The sequence below is a fragment of the Notechis scutatus genome, chromosome 1 (assembly GCF_049901735.1).
Source record: "Notechis scutatus isolate UNSWTSFEM ecotype Mainland chromosome 1, rNotScu1.2, whole genome shotgun sequence".
NCBI classification, from domain to species: domain Eukaryota; kingdom Metazoa; phylum Chordata; class Lepidosauria; order Squamata; family Elapidae; genus Notechis; species Notechis scutatus.
In genome coordinates, this window is record NC_142009.1 from 253301337 (window position 1) to 253327059 (window position 25723).

A 25723-nucleotide genomic window follows, 5' to 3' on the forward strand; every position below is an offset into this window, starting at 1 on the left:
AAAAAAAGCCAATGTGAAACTATCAGTAAGATACCTGTGGGAAATCATTGCCTTGTAATTGTTAAAGCACAGGGCTCTTTTTCAGGAGTATGGCTGGTGTGTTGCTGCACAGATATAGGTAAGTCACAAAAATCCACCTATTTGGCTAGAGGGAAAAATGGGTTGCCTAAAGAAACCAGCCATTGCCCCCAATTAGCTCTATAGGTCTGAAAGTTTATAAAAGGAGATTATGCCGCTACATCTTTATTTGGCCACTACGGTGTGACCATCTTTTTACTTTGGATTTATGAAATAGATGGCTGCATAAGTTATTTATAGATCTCTAGTTGTCTCTTTCCATGTTGCTCTTTTTGCTTTTCCCTGCATGGCTGGATAACATGTAAGTCTTAACCTTGAAGATGTGACATTCACCTGGTTTTTGATGCCTCGCTTGATCTTTTGGTTCAGGTTTCTTACAGGTGCCCTTCTTTGTTAATATGTTTTCTGAAATTAACACTAGTACGTTGAAACTGCTGCAGTAATAAAACTTTTCTTCTGAAGTCTCAGCTGAATGATCTATAAAAAGAACTTTCTGCGAGTCCTTCCTTTCCTTCTTATTGGACATAACATGATTTTTTTTTAAAAAAAATCTTTGTTTCATGCGGAGATATGTTTTGCTGAATAACGAATATATTTAGGACAGACATGACAGTATGTCAGCCTTGAAGCTGCAAGTGAAGAAGTCTGCTTCAGAGGTCTGCATGTGCCTCAACACATACTCCTACTTCCCCCAAAATAAGCATAAAACAAATTTAGCAACTTTGTGAGGAAGACAAGGTTATATGTTAGGTCAGACAATTGCAAAAGAAGAAGAAAACCAATAGCATCTCTTGTATGAAAATAGAAAGCCAGAAAGAGCAAAAGTGCTGTTTGCCCACTTGGCACAACCCATGAGCTTACGCCTGGATATAGCAAGTTCCTTTCTCACGGAGAAAGTCTGGTCCTTTGAAACCAAGGTGATGGAGTTAGAGATGTTCTCAGATAAGAAGATCTCAGATGAGAGGATATTATTTAAAAGATGAAGATTATTATGATGTAGGAAGAATCCATTCCTTAGATGTTAAGAAGGGATGAGGAAGAAGGCTTTTTGATTGTAAGCAATGGAAAGATTAGAAACATAAAGAGATGAGTTTGTGGCTGGTATAGAGGCTTCATAATGGCTTGCTTGCATAGTGGAAAAGTTGCAGACACCAGGCGCTATAAAATATTGTGCTGGAGATTAAACAATCGTTGTGTTATATCTTGGAGCCAACAACAGTGGAAAAGGAGCTGGCCATAACAAGAAAGTTCCAGGGAGAACAAAAAGCAGCACACATTTTTGACAGAAAAAGTAACAAGAAATCATCATCATCAAGTTAAAAAGTCTCTGGCGATAAAAGGGAGACAATAAGAAGTTATTTGAATACTTATATTTGAAGCAGAAAACAGCCAGGAAGTATCTGGCTTGAATGAAAAAAAGAGTGAAAGTGATTGTCAAGGAGGATATGAAGATTGCTCAGGAATTGACTGAATTATTTACATCTCTCTTTCTTAGAGAAGATATAGCTGAGGCCAAGCTGACTTTCTCAGCCACTCAGATAATGAGCAACAATACTCTAGAACATCTTGACAGAATATATCAGTAGTTCCTGATGTCATCCACTCAGCTCAACTTAACACACTTCACATGTAAAACTAGTAACTTGCTCTCCCTATCAGGTTCAGTGCCAAAGGGATGGAAGGTAACCAACATGATACCATTTTTAAAAAGTGAATCTACAGGAAATCTCGGAAGGTATAGGGTGCACACATCTGTTTGGGGGAAATTGTGGATATAATTGTAAAAAAAATACTAAGCATATAGAGGAATTGGAATAAATAAAGAATAACAACTCAGTTCCTTTAGGGATATTTCTAAAAACTGGTACTTTTTAATTTGTTCATAAATTATCTTGATTTATGAATAAGCAAGCATTCAACTGTCTAAGTCTGTAGATGATATCAAACTCTTCAAGGGGGGGGCACATAAAAAAGATTCCTTAAATTGAAAGACTGATCAATGGAATGCAAATGAAGTTCCGTTTAAGTACATCTAACGTGATACGCATTGGAGCAAAAAGCCATATACAATACTGAGTAAAACTAACACTTTCTGTAACTAACCAGGACAAAAATATATTGGGCTCATTATGGTATATTATCTTCAGGGTACATTATGACTATGAAAATAAACACAAACACACATCCTTCACATTCTACACATTGAATTGAAAACCCTTGATATTGCATTAATATTGCACTATACAGTAGAATTCAATAGAGTTACTGCCCTGGGATAGAAGCTGTTTTTCAGCCTATTTGTCCTTGTTTTTATTATCCTGTACCATCTGCCAGTTCAAAAAAAAAGATGCCCAAGATGAGATGGATCTTTGAGAATGTTTTGAACTTTCTTAAGGTAGCGGGAGCTATAAAGCTCTTCCAAAGAGGGGAGAGGGCAACCAATGATCTTCTGGGCAATGATGTTAACCCTCTGGAGTTCTTTCCTATCTGCCACTGTGCAATTGGCAAACCATACACAGGTGCAGTAAGTTAAGATACTCTCTATGGTGCAGCGGTAGAAGTTCACCAGCAGTTTTTCATTCCGTTGTCGTTTTCTGAGAAGTCTCAGGTAGTATAATCTCTGCTGGGCCCTTGTGACCAGTGCTGCAATGTGAGCACCCCAGATCAGGTCCTCTTTTATGGTAACACCCAGAAACTTAAAACTGGCCACTTGATAAGCAAGGGCTGACACAATAGTTATGAAAAAGAGATATTCCATCCTAGGTACCATTGAGAAAGAGACTGAAAATAAACTTGCCAATACTGAAATGCTGTTGTAAAAATCCACGCTATAACCACCTACAATATTGTGTACTTGGGAAAATATAATAGAACTGGAAAAAATTACAATAACAATTATCAGGGATGTTGAAAAAAACCCTTATAAGAAAAGAGGATCATAACTCAGATATATAAATTCATGTATGACATGAATAAAATAGGAATTTTCACTTCTCTCAGTACAGTAGGACCGAAGCCATCTAATTGAATTGAAAGAAGATTTAAAAGAAATAAAATGTCCTATTTCATATATTCTTTATGAATACTCAACTATGGTAATGGATCCTATCTTGGATGGCTTTAGAAGAAAATTGGATAAATTCATGGAATGCAGGTTTATCACTCGTTGAGAATAGCATGCTTCTCATACCACCCTCCAAAGCAATTAATCCAGGCTGTGCAGGAACACAAGGCTGCGCCGCCCCGCCCACATGGCCTGTGGGAACCTTCCCTGCCCACTCACTCCTTACCTGTTAAATTGCTATTTTTCCTTTCTCCGACCATCAGTGGTTCTGCTGTGCTGGGAGATTTAGATTAGCTAGAAAGCAGGAAATCGTTGGATTTCTTGCTTTCTAGCTAATCTTTAGATCTTCAGCTCTGCAGAGCCGAACCGTCCTTAGGACTGAAGTAGTGCAGACTCAGCTAGCTGATGGTAGAAAGATAGATCTCTGAATGAATCTGTAATTCTGTGAGCAACTCAATCTGCCTGCCTGCTCTACCTGATATTGGGTAAAAGTTGCTCTTTTTTAAATAAAAAATTCAATATTTACATACATGGTATGTTGTAAGTTAATTTTGTGAGTTTGCTTGCAAGCAAATTTTATGTGACGGGCCCAGGTAGCCAATCTCACAGATCTCTGAATGAATCTGATTCTGTAAGCAACTCAATCTACCTGCCTGCTTTGCCTCATTTGGGGTAAAAGTTGCTCTTTTTTTAATAAAAAAGTAATATTTACATAAATATTTATAATATTGACATACAAGCCATGTCCAGCCAGTCACATGACCACCAAGCCACACCCACAAATTAGCCACGCCCACAGAACTGGTTGTTAAGAAATTTGAATCCCACCCCTGCCGCTGTGTGTGTGTGAGAGAGAGAGGGGGGGGAGAGAGAGAGGGAGAAAAAGAGAAGTTAGATCAGATCTCTCTCTCTCTCTCTCCCCCCACCCCCCCACCCCACACCACCAACGTCAGCAAGCCACCATCAGTCAAAATTCATAATTCATATTAGTGGTCCCCGGGATTTAAAACTATGAGTTTGGTGGTCTCTGAGGTCCAAAAGGTTGGCGAACCATGTTCCAGAGGACATTATCAAAGGAAAAGAGAGAAGAAGTCCTGGGAATATTATTTAAATTCATATTTGAAGTTTCCAGATGAGATTGACAACCCAGAAAGAATATGAATGTCTTGTTCATATATGGTAACGTTTTGTTACCATGCATAATATATTTGGTTTAACTGAAATAATGCTTCAGGAAGACTGACTGATCCAAAGACTTGAATTTTGCAGTGAACACCACATATAGCTGAAAAATGAACTATCTATGTGGTACTCTTTCAATACAGGTAGTCCTCAACTTAGGTCCACAATTGACCCCAAAATTTATGTTGCTAAGTAAGAAATTTGTTGAGTTTTTGTCCATTTTTATGAGTTTTCTTGCCATATTTGCCACATGAATATAAATCATGTGACCATGGGGATGCTGCAGTGGTCATAAATGTGAAAAATGGTCATAAGTCACTTTTCGGTAACTTGTAACTTTGAATGGTCACTAAATGAACTGCTGTAAGTCAAGGACTACTGTATTATTCTAGCCAGATAAAAGTTGCTTTGGTGTATCTTTCTTTCCTGTATTTGGATTTTTGCAGCCTAGATTGGGTATACTTAAGGTGGATCACAATCAGTTTTTAACATCTCCTATAATGTCTACAGGAAATGCCAATTATGTTAGAGAAAATTAAAATAAATTGGGCTTTGCTGACCTGCATGGATTGTTGCAGAAGTGATTTAGTGAATAATAAAGAGTTCCTGTATTTACATTCAATGTGGAAAAACATTTATGGCCAGTGTCATTGATTTATTGTGTGCAAGTTTAGACTAGAAAACTGATTTATGGTATTTTAAAATACTGATTGTTCCACCCAATGTAACTTTCTTAAAGACTTCAGCATAAAGGCACTTACATATTTACATTTTGAGGAAAAATAAATATTTATGGCTAGTGTCATTAATTCGTACACTAAATATTTGTTACAGATGTCTGATATATGGTCTTTGAAAATACTTATTTTTTTTCTGCCAAAGCAGCTTTGCAAAACGACATAGCTAGAGAGAAACCTGCACAAAAGAACATAACATGCATGCTTTTTTCTTGATAGTCTTCATTCAGTCCATCAGATCATTTCACGCACATTCTACGTTTTATGTACATTTTATACTGCAGAAAGTGAAAATATGGTGATATCACCCTCGTACAAACCCAGATTACTTATGCATAGGAAATTTCTATAGATTTTTCCTTCCTTCCTTCCTTCCCCTCACTCTCTTTCCTCTTGCTGTTGTGATTAAAATATAACTATGTGTTTAATGATGATGCGAGATTATGATCCATAATAAGTTGTAAGATTTCTCAATTCAAAAGCCATGAAGTAGTAGTTTTTTAAAGATTTGTAACAGTAATAAGGTATTACTTTTAATGGAAGGAATGTCAGAAACAACCACAACCAGCTCTAAATCAAAAGACAAGCCTGAAATACACCAGGCTTTTCCTTGTGTCAGATGGTTTAAAATGGAAAGTTCAAAATACATAAATTAGGAGTGAAAGGTTCAGTTTCTCCAGCAAGGGGGCAACATCCTTTCCTATCTGTGGAAAGAGAAATATAGTCTAAAGCCCCATTTAGCTTTGTATAAATAATTTATATAAATGCATATGTGTGTATACAGTTACAAATCTGATAAATGTATAAATCACTTTATATTATTTTTGTCAGAGTGTATTTATATACATTTGGGGGGCATGAAGAGGTTGTAGTAAATCCTTCAGCAGAGTTCCTACCCAGTGATTATATACTACTGGTGCATTGTGTTCTGTTATTAATTACAATGTTTGAACACTTGTTACTCACTTAAATAACAGTCAGTGTATATGTGTTTGTGTAAATATTCATAATTGGGGAACAAAACCATTCATTTCAAGTGTATCCTACAGCCAAAGATTTTCAGGGCAATTCTGGTATTGTGGCAACAAAACCATGTAATTAAACAGAGATAGCAGTGAATGTTCAAAACGTACTAGTCAGGGCAAGAATCAACCATGACTGCCTGCACAGTTTTCATTAAAGCATTAAGACAGATGCATAAGTTTTGCCTGCTATTCTTGTTACAAACATTTTCCTGCTGCCTGAGCTTCAGTGTAATGATTGAGAAGAAGGCCTCCTTAAACCCAGCTGTTAACTAAATGGCTCATTATGGCAAGTCCTACATATTGTCCTTTTATGTTGTGGTGGGATTTTAGCTTTCTGCTTTTAACTTTCTTCCTTAGGCCACCCAGCTGAGAATGCAAGCTTGATTGAGTAAGTAGACTGGGCATGTGCTAGGAAGAGTTAAAAAAAAATCACAGAGATTGTGGAATGGCTAGCTCGAACATGATTGACACCTTCACCAACAAATACAAATAGCTACAAGCAAAATAACAAAGCTCACTATTGCTAATGCCCATTGGAGCTATGCTAACTGGCATTTCCAGTTTGGCAGTGCATGCTTTCAGACCTTTCCATTCCAACCACCAGCTATGGCTAACAGCACATTGACTTGTCTTCTCTTTGCTACTTTAACCAAGGCTACCCAGCATCAGAAGTTGAGCAAAGGTAGGTAGTGTATTTAGAAAATAAAACTGAGCAGCCACTGATCCTCCTGCTCCTATTTACACTTCTTCTATCAAACATTTGGCCAGGTGTTCCCTATCAGAACTATCCACTGTATCCTGGAATCTTGCATTTCTTATTAACATTTCTTTCCTGCATAAGACTTTTCAGGCATTTACTAACAGAATGCTACAAATATTAATTCTGCATGCCCCTTTGGATGGTTGGCAATGAATGGCCATGGTGGCAAAGGAAGGGTTGCCTGACTTGTTGCTTGCACTGGCCACAGTGTTCCTAGAGAATGAATATAATTTGTTGTCATGAAATATCCATCTCAGCAGAATGTTAGATTGCCTTCTATTCACATTCTCATATTTCTTCAGATCATATGCTTTGGCATCTGACGTAGCAATTGAGAAATGAGGCTACATCTGAGAAGCCAGATCTAGTCCAGGATCTTTCCTCAAATATGAAGCAGGGAAACATATGAAGTTCCTTAATAATTTCTGTTCCTTAAGGGAGGCGGTGGGTGTGGGGGGGGGGGTGGCCAAATTGGCCACAACATTCTAAAACCAGTAGTGATCCATTTAGGGTTCACTCAACCCTTCCTACTTGTTAAAAAAATTGAATATAGGTGGACCTGGAGGCATTGATCAGGGTATTTAAAATGATGCAAACCTGGAATTGGAGCTGTGCTTTTCAGCAAGGCATTATGCTACATAGCAACATGACAGAAGCATCTAAACAAAGGAGACATGAAATAGGACATGAATAGAGAATGGACTAAACTATCTCTGTGAAGCTCTCTAAAGCAGTAATTGAAGGGAATCCTTAAAAATGGTAGAAAGACTGGATCTTTTCTTTTTAAATGCTAGCAATTTAAAACTTATCTACATCTCATCTGCTTAATTTGGAACTTTCCATATGTTGCGCAATGCTTTTTCCTGTTTTCATAGCATAGATTTGTATTTTTAATCCACATGTTATTAAGCTTTTAAAAACGGGCTCTAATAATAAGAGCTGTCCAATTTAAGATGATCATCAACCATTATTCAAAATTCAGAGAATGTGTATCATATTTTTCACAGTGCATCTTATTGATTCTTCAGTATCTGATAAACACTATCGATGTCCAAGTTTAGTCACAGACTGAGCATAATCAAAAGCAAAATATTTTCATAAAAAGCTGTAAACCTCTGAATTGGCTCTCAAGACATCACCTGGTTTAATTTGTTTGTACTAGAAGTATTTTTTAAAGAAACATTCAATAGTGATACACATAGACTACATAGCTATCTTTCATTGTTGATAACCAATTAAGACTAATGAGAACATTGTAGAAAAAGGAAAAATAAGATTTTGGTAAAATTAATATGATTATTGCATCTTCACTGAATAACACTGGTTAGCTTTGATTGCCATTTGAATTTTGCAACCATTTTTTCAGGACTGCTTACTCCTAAATCAATCTTGGCCTCTGAGGAAAAAAGTTTTTATATACATCTATGTATATTATAATAAATGCATTATTTATTTCTTTATGTTTTAAATATATACTCACATGCTCCTGGCAAAGTCAGTTTACATGAAACAGTAATATGCTCATGAAAATAAATACACCCATCAATAAATGATAAAAACCAATTACATCACAATTAAAAGTAGCATTTGTATAAGCATAAATGAGTTTCAGTAAAGAAATGCCAGTTTCTAAAATCAGGTTTTCAGATAACTTAAAAAGTAACCCAAGAAGTTAAGACAATGGGGAGGGAAATTCACAGCACTCAAGCCACAGCAGAGAAAGTCCTAGCCTGAATGTGTTCCAGCTAGGCTTCCCTCCTTACTAGATCTTTCAAAGGATGGTCAATAGATGAGTGAAATTGCCAAGTAATAATATAAAAGGAGAGTTAGACAGGCAGGTCCTGAACTGTGACGGGATTTATATGTTAGAACAAGCACACTGAATTTGACTCAGAAAAAATATGACAAAGTGGGTGGTATATGTTTAAAAACAAAACGAAGCTCAATTAGATCCCATTGTTTGTGTAATCTGTTTAATGATCGCTTATAATTACTAAACAGCATTTTCATCACCATGAAGGTATGAGAGCTCTCAAAAATCTTCTAGGTTGCTTAGGCACTCTTCAAATGACATCAGTTAAACCAACCCATATTTCATCTAACTTCATCCTGAGGGTCAAAGGTCCAGCCCTGAATTAAGGTATTTCAGTCAATAATTTAAACTGAAATTGGCATAGAAAAAGTCTGTCACACTGAGGAAAATATTGTATTTCTGCCAACAGATCTTGTGTGTGATGTACTTCAAATAACACTGATTAGAGGCACTGTGTATTGGAAGATACCTACCACAAAGTTTGAATCAGATTAAAGTGTAGATCACTTTCAAGATATTTACCTCAAGGTGCACACTGGTTTAACCATCTCCCTTTCCTCTCCAGAAATCTGTAATTCTGAGAAGGTTCAAAGATTTCTAACAAAAAAGTCTCAACATTCTTTTCAAATTGCAGTTTATAGAATTTGACACAGGCAGAAGCCATGACATTTAAAGTAATAAAATAAAACAAAACAAATAAAAGAGATTTCAAACAGGAATTGGACAGCCATTTGTCTGGAATGGTCTGAAAGTTCCTGCCCCTGAGCATGGGAACCTGAAGTCCCTCCTTAACTATATTTCTAGGATGAAACACACTGGGATCTAATGTAGGCTATAGAAACAATGGTCTGAACGTGAGCAATGACCAACAAATAGTGAAGCCACAGAAGGAAATTCTCTATCAATCAAGGTTACATAGTGGTTTGAAATGAATAATAGAGGACGTGATGAAAAAATACATTTCTGCCTAAAATGAAGAAAGTTGTCAGAAGAATGTATTTGACACAGAAATACTTTACACTTTCCATTGTTAAATTATGGGACTCATTTGGTAGCAAAATTTTAAAAAAGATTCAGATAGTGCAGGCGATTTAGCCCTAAGCGGCAAACATCTGAATGAACACTGGATGGCAGAAGACACAATTTTCTGAATCTTTTTGCTGACATCTATTGATCATCCAGATGTTTACAGTCCAGATCTGATAACTTTAATGTAGATTAAACTACCAAAGATGAAGAAACTCTCGAACTATCATAATGCTAGGTTTCTATTAGCCCTAATATGACAGGTAGAATATGCACTTTTACTTCTTGTGGTTGTTTCACATAGTTTGCCATCATGGTAACACAATGCAGGATTAAAATGTTCTTCCTTTGATGCAAAATAATGTTTCCTATCTCAAGGATGGGTGGTAATTAAAAAAAAATGATCTCAGAATATCAAAGGGGAAAATATCTAAAATGCAGAGAAAGATAAAGAATGGGCATTCCATTTCTACATGAATATTAGATCATCTTTATCTTCATGAACTGTTGGTCAATAGAGTTATTAAATCAATGTCTTATCTAATGTTCAAATAGTTTCATGATTGATTCAAAAGCTATTACATTCTTAAACAGAACAAAATAGTTTTTCATGTTGCAACTTCATAGCTTGGTTTCCACATAATCTCTTGTTTGTTTTGAAGTCTCAATGACTGTATTTAATACTGATTGCCATTATCTGTTGTACTATAATGTAGTTGGCTCACTGTGTTATTCGGGCAAATTATAAACCACTAAACAGGCAAACAAGGGGAGTACTTCTAGCATCACTATTTTAGGAGTACTTGAAGTCATTAGTATGTGGTTAGGGTGCATGTATGGGGTGTTTTCAGTAATTAAAAAAATAATTATACAGTTGGGTGAATATGTATCCTCAAGGATAACTTGTGTGTGCTGAACAGCCAGTGGCACATGCATCTGACTCTAATCCTTCTTACTCTTCATAGATTCAGTTCTTGCAAATCATGTGCTAACATGCAATCCATTTCAGTATCTGTTTACGCACCTATGAAAAGATTTTTAAAAGTAGGAAATGAAGCAATGAAATCATGCATGCAGAGGCACAAAAATAAAATTCTAGTTTTCTAAACTTATTCCCCCTGCTGATACAGCGATTTATTTATTATAAACATATTTGTATATTTGTTTCTCAGAAATAATCAGTGTACATCAGATTGCCATTTCCTTTTGATAAATTTAAAAAAGTAACTTTAATATAGAATAGAAGTGAATAAAATATGAGAGTTGAAAGGGACCTTGGAGGTCTACTCCAACCCCCTATTCAGGAAACCTTCTACCATTTCAGACAAATGGTTGTCCAATCTCACCTTAAAAACTTCCACTGAGGCAAATTGTTCCACTGATTAATTGTTCTAACTGTCAGGAAATTTCTTCTTAGTTCTAGGTTGCTTGTCTCCTTGATTAGTTTCTATCCATTGCTTCTTGTCCTGCCCTCTGGTGATTTGGAGAATAACTTGACTCCCTCTTTGTGGCAATCCCTGAGATATTGGAAGACTGCTATCATGTCACTCCTAGTCCTTCTTTTCATTAAAGTAGACATACCCAATTCCAGCAACAGTTCTTTATATGTTTTAGCCTCCAGCCCCTTAATCATCTTTGTTGCTCTTCTCTGCACTCTTTCTAGAGTCTCAACATCTTTTTTACATCGTGGCGACCAAAACTGAATGCAGTATTCCAAGTGTGGCCTTACCAAGGCATTATAAAGTGGTATTAACTCTTCACGTGATTGTGATTCTATCCTTCTGTTAATGCAGCCTAATGCTGTATTGGCTTTGGTGTCATCTGCATATTTGATGAGTTCCCCATTTATTCCTTCATCCAAATCATTGATGAAGATCTTGAAGAATACTCGGCCTAAAACAGAGCCTTGGGAGTACCCCATTGCATGCTTACCTCCATGTAGCATATAGCATGGGTTATTAATTTTATTTCTTTTATGCTTTAGAAATACAAGAGTTATATGTTATCATCTTATACATATCTTCTCAAAAGTAAGCTCTGTTGAATTTGGTTGCTTTCATGTAAAATAACTATTACATAATCTTGGAAATAAAGCTCATTGGCTCAATCATATTTACTTCATAGGTACATAATCATAGGTACAAAAACAAAAAGTAGTCACTGAACCGGTAGTAACACTGGTTGAATCCCACCCCTGGGCAAAGGTATCCTTTGGATTATGGATTGGAGGAAAATATAATAATATAGTGGTGAGGAAGAACCCTTTATGCGTACATTTCAGATATTCCAGGCTATAAAGAAGCTATTTACACAATCTTTTTAAAACTAAAATTGCTGGATATGTATTGTAAAATTCCAGATGACCTTTAGATGGCAGCAGGAGTTAATTTTCTGTATCTCTTTTCTTCCCGCTAGCAGTCATCTGAATTTTCAATAAATTATGGTTTAAGCTATATTTTATACAGCTCCTTCCCAATATATTCCCCATCTGGAGTACACAATCTCCGCATTTAGATAGGCCTACCAGATCTACTGTAGGCTGCAAAACTAGAGCACTAGGTAACAGGAAAGAAATATACAAATGTATTTTAAACGAATTTGGCATGATAATCATTCTGATTTTTGCAGATCTAGTAATCCTAGGGTTACCAACAACTGTTTCAGGGACAATGCAGTATTTTCTTGTACCACTTTGATGCCATCTAGAACTTATTGGGATTTATGCCGCACAAATCTAGTACCCTTTGCAAATTAAATTGCTCCCGATCACTTGATTTATGAGCCAAGCCATTTTGTAAGGGATTATAGGAACATTTTGTAAGGGATTATTGTTTCAATATATTTGGGTTCTCAGCCTACAGTTTGATCTAAACTGTTGTGGAAGTACCTTAAGCAGCAGGTCCTTCTTCTATATTCCTTGGTCAATTTTTATTAATAAAAATAGGGAAGACATATCTAGATGATAGCTCTAAACATTTCAATTATGTGACTCCGCCAATGTAGTCTTGGATGTTTCAGTGTTTTATTATTGTTATTGACAAATGCTTCCTTGCTCATCTTTGAACTTAAATATTTTGAAAACATCAGAAAGGCTGAAAAATACATTTGACCTGGAGAGGAATGGATTTTTAAAAAGGGAGCACAGGTCTGAGGTCTGATATTGGTCTCACCCTTCTCAACCACAAAAATGAATGAAATTGCAGTCATGCCAATCAGCACAAATGGATATAATCCAGCATTTGTGTGGATCATTTGCTTTTCCTCCAAGAATGTTTTTAAAGGAAGGCATGCAGACCACAATGAATGTTATATTTGGAATTTGCATACCCATTATATATATACATATAGTGAATTTTAAACAGAAATACTCCTGGTTTGGTGCATAGAATATGCATATTAATGTTTGGAATATGGTGCACAATGAATAAAACTACTACTAACCCTACTACATGATTTGGATTATACATTTAACATTCAGGAGCTAGAATTCCCAAACTAAACTTTACATATGCCCAAGGGTTTTGACATGCTTGATAGATTTTTAAAACATTTCCTTTTCTTAGATCTGCAGACTGCCATCTGTTTTTGAAAGTATCTTCAGCTTGCTATGGGAAATTGATGGGTGAGGGGCTACTGTTTGACAAACACAAGCCCATATTGCTATATCAGAGCACGGAATACTTCATACAGTTGTCAGGATTTCAGCCTGGCTAGAGAAGCAGTACTAGTGAATGTCTTCCTCTGTGGCAACATCCAAGATGTTCAATAAAGGTCTACAGACAAGCAAGCACCAAACATTTTCCCCTTAAGCCAGACTTCTTTCAAACTGCTGGCCAGTCAATCAGTGTCAATGTTTATAGTTGATTTCAAAGGAACCTGTACAGATAAATCTGCATTGGTATGCTGGAACCAGATTCCATTAGCTTGAAACAGCCAATAGTATATTATCTGGAATTTTTAAAGCCTATTGAAAGTAGGGTAAGCCACTATTCCTAGTGGCCTGGAGAGCTCTTCCATAGCTAGTTTGGGGGCAGTAACGAAGCTGGCAGAGTCAACCCTTAATACTTACCAGCACATAATTGCAATCTATATTAGGATACTCAGATCATACTTATACTTAAATATAAATGCATCTCAAAGACTCCCCCCCCCCCCAACCCAATTTCTTTGGGTTAGCATTGATTCCTGGTAACTGTCTGGACTAATCATTGCACTTTTCTTGGCCAGGTTTTTTGGAAGTGGTTTGCCATCGACACCATCTTCCTAAGGCTAAGAGAGAGGGGGGTTATTCTGCTGGCTTATGCCTAAGGTGGGACTAGAACTCATGTTCTCACAGTTTCTAGGCTGGTGCCTTGATCACAGGCTGAATGTTGAAGAAAAATGCTACTACTTAACATAATAATAAACTATTGACTGCATTGCTTATTAAGTATTAACAGCAGGCACCTTATTCAGAACAGAATTGTTGGAAGCTATGGCTGCATCTTCCATTATAGTTTAAGGTGTTCTCCTGTGTTACAGAACTCAGAAGTAATATTAAGATGAATGTTTGCCTCTGTTTGAAGAAAGGGAGAGATAACAGATAGCTAGGCAACTGAGCTGGCCCTAGTTTCATTTTTCTTACTGTCATCGGACCCTAGTTTGATTACTGGTATTATTGTATACACAAAAATGTGAAATCACAGCTTCAGTTCTCCATCCACATCAAGTTCTTCCCAAGAATCTTGCATGTGATAATGTATCAGGATATTATTAATTTTAGGATGCTTTCATTTATTGCTTACATAGAGCAAACTGCCTTGGCCATTTCATTAAGAGAAAAAATATGAGATCGATAAAGTAAGTAATAAGCAAATAAATTGTCCGAATACTGTTACATTATTTAATCCAACATGATAGTATTAAAATGTGTACTGCTAACTGATAGATGACTTTTAGTTCTGTGTAGCCATCCTGTACTGCCTCTTCTTTTTTGCTAAAAAAAAACACCTCACATTCTTCTGTGGTATAATATGGTATAAGGATTTGAGGGTTGTTTAAGTGTATTCGCCTTCTGTTGACTCCCTCCCGCCATGTTTCTCAACACAATTAATAAAGTGCAAATACTAATAAATATTTGCAAAACAAGGTGGGTGGGTATTAAACATCTGACAGCCATTATGTATGTCACAAAAAAAAAAAAAAAAAAAAAAAAACCAAACAAAACACCCCCAAAAAAAAAAAAAAAAAAAAAAAAAAAAAAAAAAAAAAAAAAAAAAAACAAAAAAAAAAACCCCCCCCCCCCCCCCCCCCCCCCCCCCCAAAAAACACCCCCCCCCCCCCCCCCCCCCCCCCAAAAAACAAAAAAAAAAAAAAAAAAAAAAAAAAAAAAAAAAAAAAAAACCCAAAAAAAAAAAACCAAAAAAAAAAAAAAAAACACACAAAAAACACACCCCCCAAAAAAAAAAAAAAAAAAAAAACAAAAAAAAAAAAAAAAAAAAAAACAAAAAAAAAAAAAAAAAAAAAAAAAAAAAAAAAAACCAAAAACAAACACAAAACAAAAAAAAAAAAAAAAAAAAAAAATAAAAAAAAAAAAAAAAAACACCACCCCCCCAAAAAAAAAAAAAAAAAAAAAAAAAATGCTTGACTTATAATAGTATGATATGTGATAAAAAACACGAGGGGAGGTAAAGTGGGGTCCTTAATTGATAGCATAGACAAAATAGTGGAAGAGCCTGTTGAAACATAGTATTTTTTTCACTCCAGCAAAACAAATATTAAGTATTTACAAATGTTGTTAATGCTTGTCTTTGCAACATGAAGATACTTGCAGATAACTATGTTCTTGCATGTAAGGAATGACAGACCTAAGTGCTGGCAATAGCATAGAAAGGCATAATGTCTTGGGTATCTATGGAAGAAATGTTCCTTGGCAACAGCCCAACCTACTTCACCAGATGAATAATGTGATGTTACACATAGTAACACACTTGTTCTTAAAGTGTTCCTGAAGCACTTTAGACAAAGTATGGACTGTTACAGTGGGGGTTAAAACACATGGGTATATTAGATGAGAACTAAATCAATCCTAATTGCATGCACTTCTTTTTTTTTCTTTTTTAAAAAAAACACAATTTTACTGATTTTCAAAGACAATACACAAACAAGAAAAACATAAAATATAAAAACATAGAACGTCTTTTCTGAAAGCTGCTTGATCCCGGGTTACAACTCTTCGTACAGACACAAATTCAAATTCATATTCATTTTATATACCATTCCATATCTTATTACCATTTTCAATTTTCTATATAACTTCTCACCTCTTTTAACTTTCTTAGTTTTATTTTATTTATCTCATCTCAGTTCAAATCATAATACTTATTATTTTTTGTCTGTTCTGTTTCCAGCTATCCATTTATCTTTTCTCTTTAAGCAAAACTTCTCCTGTACACTGATTGGAGTATGACGCCTTTAACTCTTTCCCCTAAATTTATAATACTTAATATAATACATAACTTGCATTGGGATTCTGTTTAGTACATTCTAAAATTACACAATGTATTTTATAGAAATTTTTTTTATAGGTATATGATATAATTAAAACAACTATCAATACCAATACAAATCTAATCATTAATATTAATATTCATTTATATCTTAAACATTTTACACGTTACTTTTCAATTAAATATCATACTTTTATGGGAACACTTATACTTTCCATAGTTATTTCCCCCCCACATCACATATTTTAAATCATTATTTCATTAAAATGTTCCCATTTCTCCTATTTCAATTCTCTCATTTATTTCATTGCCTTCTTTTTCTTCACAAAAATTTCACTAAATTACACTAAATATTTTATCCCATTTTTGATTACATGTTGTTTCCAATTTTCTAACATTATTTCTGAATACAAATATAAAAATACAATCTTATGTACCTTTCTAGAATCCCTTTTTCAATAAAATTTACCCATTATCTCTAAAAAACTTTTGTTTCTTTGCATCTTGCTCCCCACCATTAAGGCTTCTCATCCCTTCCTTTCTCCCTTGCTTATTCTTCTCCTTGCCCTTTTTACCCCCTTGTCTTTCCACCTCCCTTTTCTTCTTCTGCTTTCCCCCTTTCTGTTGTTTTTTAACACTGTATCTGCTTTTCACCTTATTTTTCTCTTTTTTGGTTGTTTTTTCAAATCTTAAAGTCCCCCTTTTCTTTTCCTCTTTCTCCTTTCCTTCCCCAAATAGAGTCACTTGTTCATCAAAGATGGCTTCTTCTTTATCCCAGTCATCCTGTTGCGCAGTCAGTTTTTCATAAGTGCAAACTGCCATTTCTAAAAATTGAAAAAGAGTGCCAAGAGAATCTTTCCCTTCTTGTTCTTCTTTTTTGTATTTTTGGTATTCAATTTTCAATTCATCCACAAGTGATGCCATTGTAGAGAGAAAAAGTTTTTCCAAAACAACCACCCAAGTGCTTTTAATCAAAGATTGTTCCCAAATGTTCCAAAATCAAAAAACAATCCAAATAAGCTGTTTCTTTTAGTATTTTCTTCTTCTCTTTCTCTTTCTGGGGTTACTGTTTAGTCACAAAGTTCCAGTTCAAATGTATCATTTAGAAGTCTTGTTAATATTTAATGACTCTTTAAAATTCTAGGCAATCTCCTCCTTACTTTCAAATTCTGCTCCAATTTTTTTTTCCTCTCCCTTCCCACTTACAGCAAAAAAAGGTTTTTTGTTTTTTTTAAATGTTCAGAAATCCTTATCCCTTTAGCATTTAATTACCTCCAATGTGGGTTTTCCTATTTCTCTTGCAGTTCTATTCGCTGTCACGTTAGGAAGGAGAGTGAAACGAAAGAAAAACTTTCCCTTTTAAACTTCCATTCGCCGCTTGTAAATCTCTGGAAACGATGTATCTTTGGCAAATTTTAAGTTCCAGGGTACTTTCACTGTTGCTTTATCCCAGTCAGCAAAAAACAGTTTCACTTCTTCACAGCTCCTCCTGCACTTTCTTTTCCCGGCTGAGTGCTTCTATGTGGCGGCCATTTCTGACCGCCGCTCAGCTGCCTTCGGAAGAGAGGGTTTAGCCGGCTAGGGAAGAGAGGTGCGATATCTCTCGACCCTGCCAGGTCCCCCCTGTCTTCGCCACCTTCTACGGAAGTGGTTAGCCCTGAAGCCGGGTGGCTCAGGGCACTCGGGCAGCAAGCACAGGCAGAAACCGCGCACAGTCGCGGATTCCTGCCTGCCCCGAAGCGCTGCAGACCGGATGTCCATAATTGCATGCACTTCTTGATTACATGGAATTAAACAGTAGTGTGTTTAATTGTTTCAGGATAAGAACTTCCCTGTATCTTTAACTGCCTATTCCTAGGACAATACCTCAATTGAACATTCAACAGAATACAACATCCATTCTACCACACAAATATGTAGGTCATATTTTTGTTACCATCTTGAAGCATTTGCTGTTCCCCATGCTGTCTGAAGAACCCTCCCATTTTCCACAATGCCAGATGATTAGTCAGCAGTCCAACAGCAGATATGGCATTTTTTATCAAAGTTTTCATACAGGTCCCAAGAGCATTTAATCTGCTCCCTCATTACCAGAGAAAACAGCCAAATCAGACACCCTACATAATGTGGAACCCACTTTCTCTGGAGTTCCATTAATGACTCCTAATAAAATTCGAAGTGGCTTTAAAGTGTTTTTCTTTTACTAACTATATTCAAAGCTACTTTGGAAGCTTAGAACATATTAATAATATTTTTAAAACAATATACTTCTTGAATTTCAAATTGGTCGCAGTTGATAACTGCAAGGGATAAAAATGAATAATTCAAAGATCTGAGGTTCTAACCGAGACCCCTAGATTATGCTCAGCATTTCTGCTTTCCAGCTATTCTCTGAAGGAATATTTCTCTGCCCTCTTATGTGGGCCACTGCTGGTAATGAACTAACTCCAGAACTCATTCTGCAGTCTTCCAATGCCAATTATCTGCTATGAAAATTCATTAAATAGAGGGAAAGATGGGAATCCAGGTGGTTGGTGGGTGGTGAAGAAGGTATTGAGGTGGGGGGAAATGTACTTTACCATATTCCATTTGCTCACTTGCTATGTTGCCACACATTTATTGAATCCACATGCCAATATCTGGCATTGGACACTGCCATATTGGATCAATTCAAATTAATTTTATGAAAAGTTTCAACGATCTTTTAGAAGTCTCAGATGAATCACTGACATAAGCAACTGGAATTATCCAAATAATTGGGCAACATATTGTTTATTGTGATGATCCCCCATGTTTTATCTTCATCTGAAAATTTGGAATCATTAGAAATTCTGGCATCATTTTGAAAACATTATAAAAGAGGGCACACAGCAGTATATGTACTTGTTTGTCTCTTTGCTTGGGGAAGAAGGCAAGGCAAAGAGGTAATTAACAGGGGCAGGAACATGCAGTACAAGTTTAGGGAAGTCCAAGTACATAGACTTGTGAATAAGATTCAAAGAGATTATGTTTACAGTTTGCTTAAGTTCATTTTTTCCTAAGCCCATCTAGCTGAGCAAGCCAGAAATTCAGTGAATTCAGTGACAGGGAAAGATCATTTGCATTCTGTATATTTTGATAGTTCATATTATCCTAGCCATGTTAATCTAGTATGAAATCAAAAAGTCAATTCTTACTGAATTAGTAGTCTTACACTCTGCAGTTATTTTTCCAAGGAAATAAGGTAAAGGTGTAGAGTGGCTGAAAAGTATAAGGTGCTCTAATACGAGTAGGGTGGGGGTGGGGATGGTCAACCTATTCTTAAAGAACCTGAAGGCAGAGCAAGAAGCAATGAATTGAAATTAATCAAGGCAAAAACCAACCTAGAACTAAGGAGAAATTTCCTGACAAAACAATTAATCAATTGAACTACTTGCCTCCATAAGTTGTGGGTGCTCCAACATTGGAGATTTTTAAGGGGAGATTGCACAACCATTTGTCTGAAATGTAATAGGGTTTATAGCAGGTTGGACTAGAAGACCTCCAAGGTCCATTCCAACTCTATTATTCTGTTAAAGCTCACTACCAAGCTGGCAAGTCACAGAATGTGCCTTCCATACTTGAATTGATTACAGCATTCAACCATGCCCTCCATTGTCTATCTGGTTGATGAGAAAGATGTTAATGTTATGCATGGGTTAGGTCAATACTTTCTTGTGAAAGAGTTCTCTGAGATGCTAGGCAGGGTGGCAGTAGAGTTTCACTGAACATGAAAGTGAACGGAACCTGTGCCATGGTTTCTTCCCATTTCAGAGCTGAAAATCACACGGAGATAGACTAAGCTGTCTATCAAGACAACAGGTCTTTAATAAGCCACTCCAAATGATTTGCTTACAATGGGAGATCACATACTTTTAATAAGTAAGTAAGTAAGTAAGTAAGTATCAGGAATAGGGCCATGCTCACACAGATCTTTCACACACATTGTAATGGCAACAATTGGCAATTGTCCTTGACTAAAATCTGAAAATCACCAACCATAAGAAAATCTACCTCCAATTACAGCACAGAATGTGCCAGGGTTCAGCCACCACACCCAGTATATATTTGTGTTTCTTTCAAATAACAGTCAACCTATCAGCCAGACCACCACTAGATCAGTGCAAAGAATTCATCTGTCATAACTACTATGTAGTAATTCCCTGGATTAATGCAGGTGCTACATAAATGTTCTTGGTGGTGGAGTTCGAGAAAATAAAACATTTCTGCATAATTTTTCCAATGATTATTGATTAGTTGGCCTATCAACCACTAGTAGATAGTTAAATGCTGGGGTTTTTTTTTTTTTTTTTTTTTTTTTTGTTCCTCTTGGCTGCCAAATGGTGGTCATCCAGACCTTGCAGCCAAAATATAGACATTGAATAAGTATTGTATAAAAACTGATGTCTAAGAAATCACTTTACTGATTCATGAGTCAATTCAGTGTACATAAAGCATATCCAAAATGATAGGAGAAGAAAAATAAATGACTTTATGTTGAAGCCAGGTCTGTACTAGATGATATTCTAAATGGAGTGAAAAGAGAAAGCAAAATGTAGGGCTTCCCCAAGAATGATAACCAGGAACAAGAATTCCCCCACTGCATAGGCAACAGTAGTAGAAGAGCTGAGTCCTTTCAATTACAATTAAACTGGCTTGGACAGGCCAATTACAGGGTTAACAATAAGCCAACTACTCTGGGGGAGCCAGGGCTCCATTCTGTTCATCAGCTAAAACAATATTGTAGAGCAGGCACTGAACCCATAAACCAGATTGCTGATCTTCTAGGCCAATTGGAGCAGGTCATCACCTTTCACCATGTCTTCTCTTCAATGCACCATGGGTTATCCAGATGGGAGATCTTCCATTTTTCCAGATGCTTTCATGCTGGACCATGCTTGACTGGCTTCTGCTTACTTTAGTAGTAGGCTATTTGCTTACTTTGGTAGTAGGCTATCTTCTCAACATAGCTCTGTTGAGAAGACAGATCTTCAGAAAATATTAAATGGGGTATTTTTATCTGCATGTACCCTCCTAGGCTGTGTACGTGAGCCCTATGTGCTGTTGTTTATCAAAACAAGAAAACAGTGGATTTGGCAGGTATCAAAGTTTGTAAACTTTTTCCAGTTAGAATTTTATAAGATCTTTTTGAGAGAATTAATAGCTTCCAAGTGTTTTCTTTAATCAGGTAAGAGTCTTTCTACATTTATTCTGAATACTGGTCCACCTTTCTTTGCTAAACTCATCAGAGGAAGATTTGATTGCCACACAACCCCAAAGTATATTACAGCCATCCCCTATGCTTAACGGTTGGCAAAATGTTATTTTCTTTAGTACTTTGACCTTGTTTCATCAGATGTATCCTATGTAGTTGTGGCCCAACAGTTTTTGTTTCGTTTTTCTGAAGTATTTTGATCCCAAATAGTTCAGGTTTCTTGTGCTTTTCTTTGCACAATTTAGAGAATGGTTTTTGTAGTGAGGTTTCCTTCTGACAACTCTCTCATGAAGATCATTGTATAAGCAACACTGTTGTGTGGACCTAGGGATACCTACTCCAGTGTCAGGTAAAGTTTTCAGGACAGTGCTTATAGTAATGTGTAGGTTCTGTTTTGCAAGTATTTTCAGTTTGTGGTAATTCTACCAGAGATTTTTCTTGGTTTTCAAGCTATTCCATAATCAGTGAAAAAATTAAACCTAGTAAGTGGTTAGCTATTTCAACAAAATCCATCTTGAAGTACTTCTAGAAAAAACAAAAAAGGTTTTGGAATAGCTTTCATAGTTTATAAACTTGAAAATCATGTGGGGGCATTCAATGCATATGAGGAGATCTAAGAATATTTCTGAGCTAGAATTGTTCTGCAAGGAACAGTAGGGAAAATTTCTAAAAGTAAAAATATCTTGGGATGGCTGTAAAAAAAAAATATTGGAAGTTATTATCTCTGCCAAAAGAAGTGTTACAGAGTATTGACCTAAAGAATACCCAAACATCTACATTTGTCATATCCATTTACTTTGAATCTGTAAACAACTGTTCAGAAGTAGTAAGCATACATTCAAATTAGTACAAAGGAGTTGTGTTAATTTGAATAATCTAAAAGTAGTATCAGTTTCCATTCACCCAAGATATTCTGGAACAAGCAATCTGACCAGAGGTGTCTTAACTCTGGTATATAACTAGAGATTATTAGCAACTTTGAGTATTCTATAATTAGAAAGGGAAAATTTAAACAAAGAATTATATTTTAAAAAAATTACAAAAAACATTGTGTCACTGCACAGTAATTCCATGAACAACAAATAATAAGATTCATTATGCTCAATCTTGATCTGTTTCAGGCATAGTTGGCTGGACAAGTCTCAATGACCGATCTGCACACATAATGCAAATCATGGTTTATACAAGCTATGGTTTATTTACATGTTACACTGAGTTCTACCTAGGCATACTGTACCTGCAGGGCAGTTTTCTCATCCCATATAAACTTAGTTTATGCAAAACTCCTAAGGGGAATCTCTTAATAGTTTTGATGCCATGGGTTAAGGGGGATGGAGACCTTTATGATGGAACTTCTTGCCCTTCACAATTTGAAGAGGTGCAACTTTATGAGATTCCAAGAAATTACTAAAATGCAGGGTTGGTTAACAGAACCTTTGATTTATAATGACATGATCTACTTTCTTTTATTATTGGGTAATTGCGTAAAAGTGGTCATTGTAAAAAAAAAAAAAGGTCTGAAGATAATGCTTGAAAATTTTCTAGAATCTGATTGACTTACAGGTAGAATCTATAGGCAGCTAATGTCCTTCAATGCTTTTGTCAGGTGTACTATAGATTATTGGGTTGTCTATTTATAATATATTTTTTCATTTAAATATTGCTTTTATTTCTGCAGAATTAGTGCATATAATTTCAAACTCTGAACTGAGATTTTCCTGCAAGACAATAATTTTCTGATTTTTTTCCAATTACTGCAAGCGTATCACAGATGCTTGGTAACCTTTCCAAACATACTGTTAACACTTGTCATACAAATAGAGAATAATTAATTATCATGCCTAAAGTGTGACATTTTCTCCACAAAGGCCTTGGGACTTCTAGGCAAACATTTTTAACTTGTTCCTAGCAGGATACTCCAATCAAGAGCATCTGCTGTAGACAGCTATTTTAAATGACAGCATTTGATATGTGATATAAAAAAATAAAACAGGGAAACACTCTTGTACTGTAATTAGAAGAGAGTAGTACTTGGGTGGATTTCAAACACTGCAAGAAGCCATGATGCAGTTTGTTTGGTTTCGAACCCTGTCTTTGTGGTTTGTGAAGCATGGCTTATGTCTTAAGTATGTTGAATCCAAATAACTGATTTATTCAACACACCATTGTTAAACAAATCATGGGGCAATCTAGTTTCTAAACCAGGCTGTGGTTCTATTATCTGTGTCGATCCAGAGTTTCCAACTTCTGTGACCAAATATGAATTCCTAGTATTGAAAGACCCTGAGGATCCTCCTTGCTCATGTAGTCCTATGGCCATGAAGGCGAACCTATGGCACACGTGCCGAAAGTGGCACACAGAGCCATCTCTCCAGGCATGCCAGCCATCGCCCGTTGCTCTTCTGGGTTCTGGTGTGCAGATGCGCGATGGCCAGCAGGTCTTTGTGTGTGTATGTGTGTTATAAACCGGAAGACCAGGTGACCAGTGCACATGTGCGCACCGGGAGCTGCTCTTCCAGCTTCCGATGCGTGTTTCAGTACTTAGTGCCCTTTCGGCACATGCACGGTCCCATTTTGGCACTCGGTGTCGAAAACCACTTATGGGAACCAGATCCTGTATAAAACTTCAGGTTGTGTTATCCATGTTCTGATAGTAGATGAATTTATTATGTATTCTCCCCAATGTGATGCCCTCCTAATTGTGTTTGATTGCAACGCATGGAAATTTTGCCTGTGAGCATTCTGTGCTGAGTTGGAATTCTGAGAGGTGCAATCCCAATCCATCTTGAAGGGACCAGATCGTAGAAAGATGATGTCTAGCTTTTTCCAACTGTTATGAAAAGTAAACTTATGTATATTTTTGTCGCTTATGCTTTTTTTAAAAAAAAAATGTATTTGTTTTCAATTTATTTTCCATTTCTTTTCTTCTCTTGAACAGTTCCACCAAGTGAAAAGAGTGATGACCATCCTTTTCCTTACTATGGTTATTTCATACTTGAGTTGCATGAAAGCTGCCCCCATGAAGGAAGTTAGTATCAGAGGACAAGGCAGCTTGGCTTATCCTGGTCTTCGGACAAAGGGAAATCTGGAGACCCTCAGTGGGCCCAATGATGCCACCAGAGGATTAACATCTTTGGCAGACACTTTTGAACATGTCATTGAGGAGCTCCTGGACGAGCAGCAGGTCATTCAATCCAGCAAGGAAAATAAGGATGCAGACTTGTACTCATCACGGGTGATGCTAAGCAGTCAAGTGCCTTTGGAGCCTCCTCTGCTTTTCCTGCTCGAGGAGTATAAAAACTACTTGGATGCTGCAAACATGTCCATGAGGGTCCGGCGCCATTCTGACCCTGCTCGCCGTGGGGAGCTGAGTGTGTGTGACAGTACTAGCGAGTGGGTGACAGCAGCTGAAAAAAAGACTGCAGTAGACATGTCCGGAGCAACGGTTACAGTCCTGGAAAAAGTCCCAGTGCCCAAAGGCCAACTGAAGCAATATTTTTATGAGACCAAGTGCAGCACGAAGGGTTATGCAAAAGAAGGCTGTAGGGGCATAGACAAGAGGTACTGGAATTCCCAGTGCCGAACTACTCAGTCTTACGTCCGCGCTCTCACCATGGATAACAAAAAGAGAGTTGGATGGCGCTTTATAAGAATAGACACTTCCTGTGTTTGTACACTGACCATAAAAAGGGGAAGATAGTGGATTCATGTTGGATAGATTATATTGAGACAAAAATTATCTATTTGTATATATACATAACAGGGTAAATTATTCAGTAAGAAAGAAAATAATTTTATGGACTGCATGTATAAAGGAAGTTTATACAGTACCGTGGTTCCACAATCTATTTATTGAACATGTCCATGACCTAAAAGGGAACAAAAGGAAAAAAAAATTCATTTGCGCACAACAAACAAAATTGCATTACATTCCTCTAACATTGTGATTTGTTGCCGTTGCCAAGAATTGAAAACTTTAAAAAAAATTAAAAAAATAAAATTGCATGCTGCTTCAATTGTGAATTGATGATAAACTGTCCTCTTTTCGAGAAAAAAAAATTGAACCAAAACATTCCGTTTACATTTTAGACAGTAAGTATCTTTATTCCTGTTAGTATTATATCTGTTAACTGCTTTTAAATTCTGGTAGTGTTGGAATTAAAATAATGTCAAGGTGCTGTTGTCATAGTTTTCCTGTTGACCTTTTTTTAAGTTTAAAATTCCCACATGCTTTTAAAAGAGGAGAGACCCTTCTCCCTGCCATTGACATATATGTTCTGGAAAAACAAATTTGGGGTTTTTTTGATTTTGTTTTTG

The 25723-nt window shown here is 36.3% G+C and overlaps 1 protein-coding gene across 2 annotated transcripts in view; it reads left to right on the forward strand.

The window, feature by feature from the left end:
• The window catches only part of BDNF (brain derived neurotrophic factor), a 52576-nt gene extending 27295 nt beyond the window's left edge, over positions 1 to 25281 (forward strand). For both annotated transcript variants that reach the window (XM_087951077.1, XM_026664626.2), the window contains exon 2: positions 24345 to 25281. In XM_087951077.1, the coding sequence (XP_087807203.1) occupies positions 24366 to 25106 (741 nt within the window). In that variant the 5' untranslated portion in view covers positions 24345 to 24365 and the 3' untranslated portion in view covers positions 25107 to 25281. The remainder of the gene's footprint in view (positions 1 to 24344) is intronic.
• The last annotated feature ends 442 nt before the right edge of the window (positions 25282 to 25723 follow it).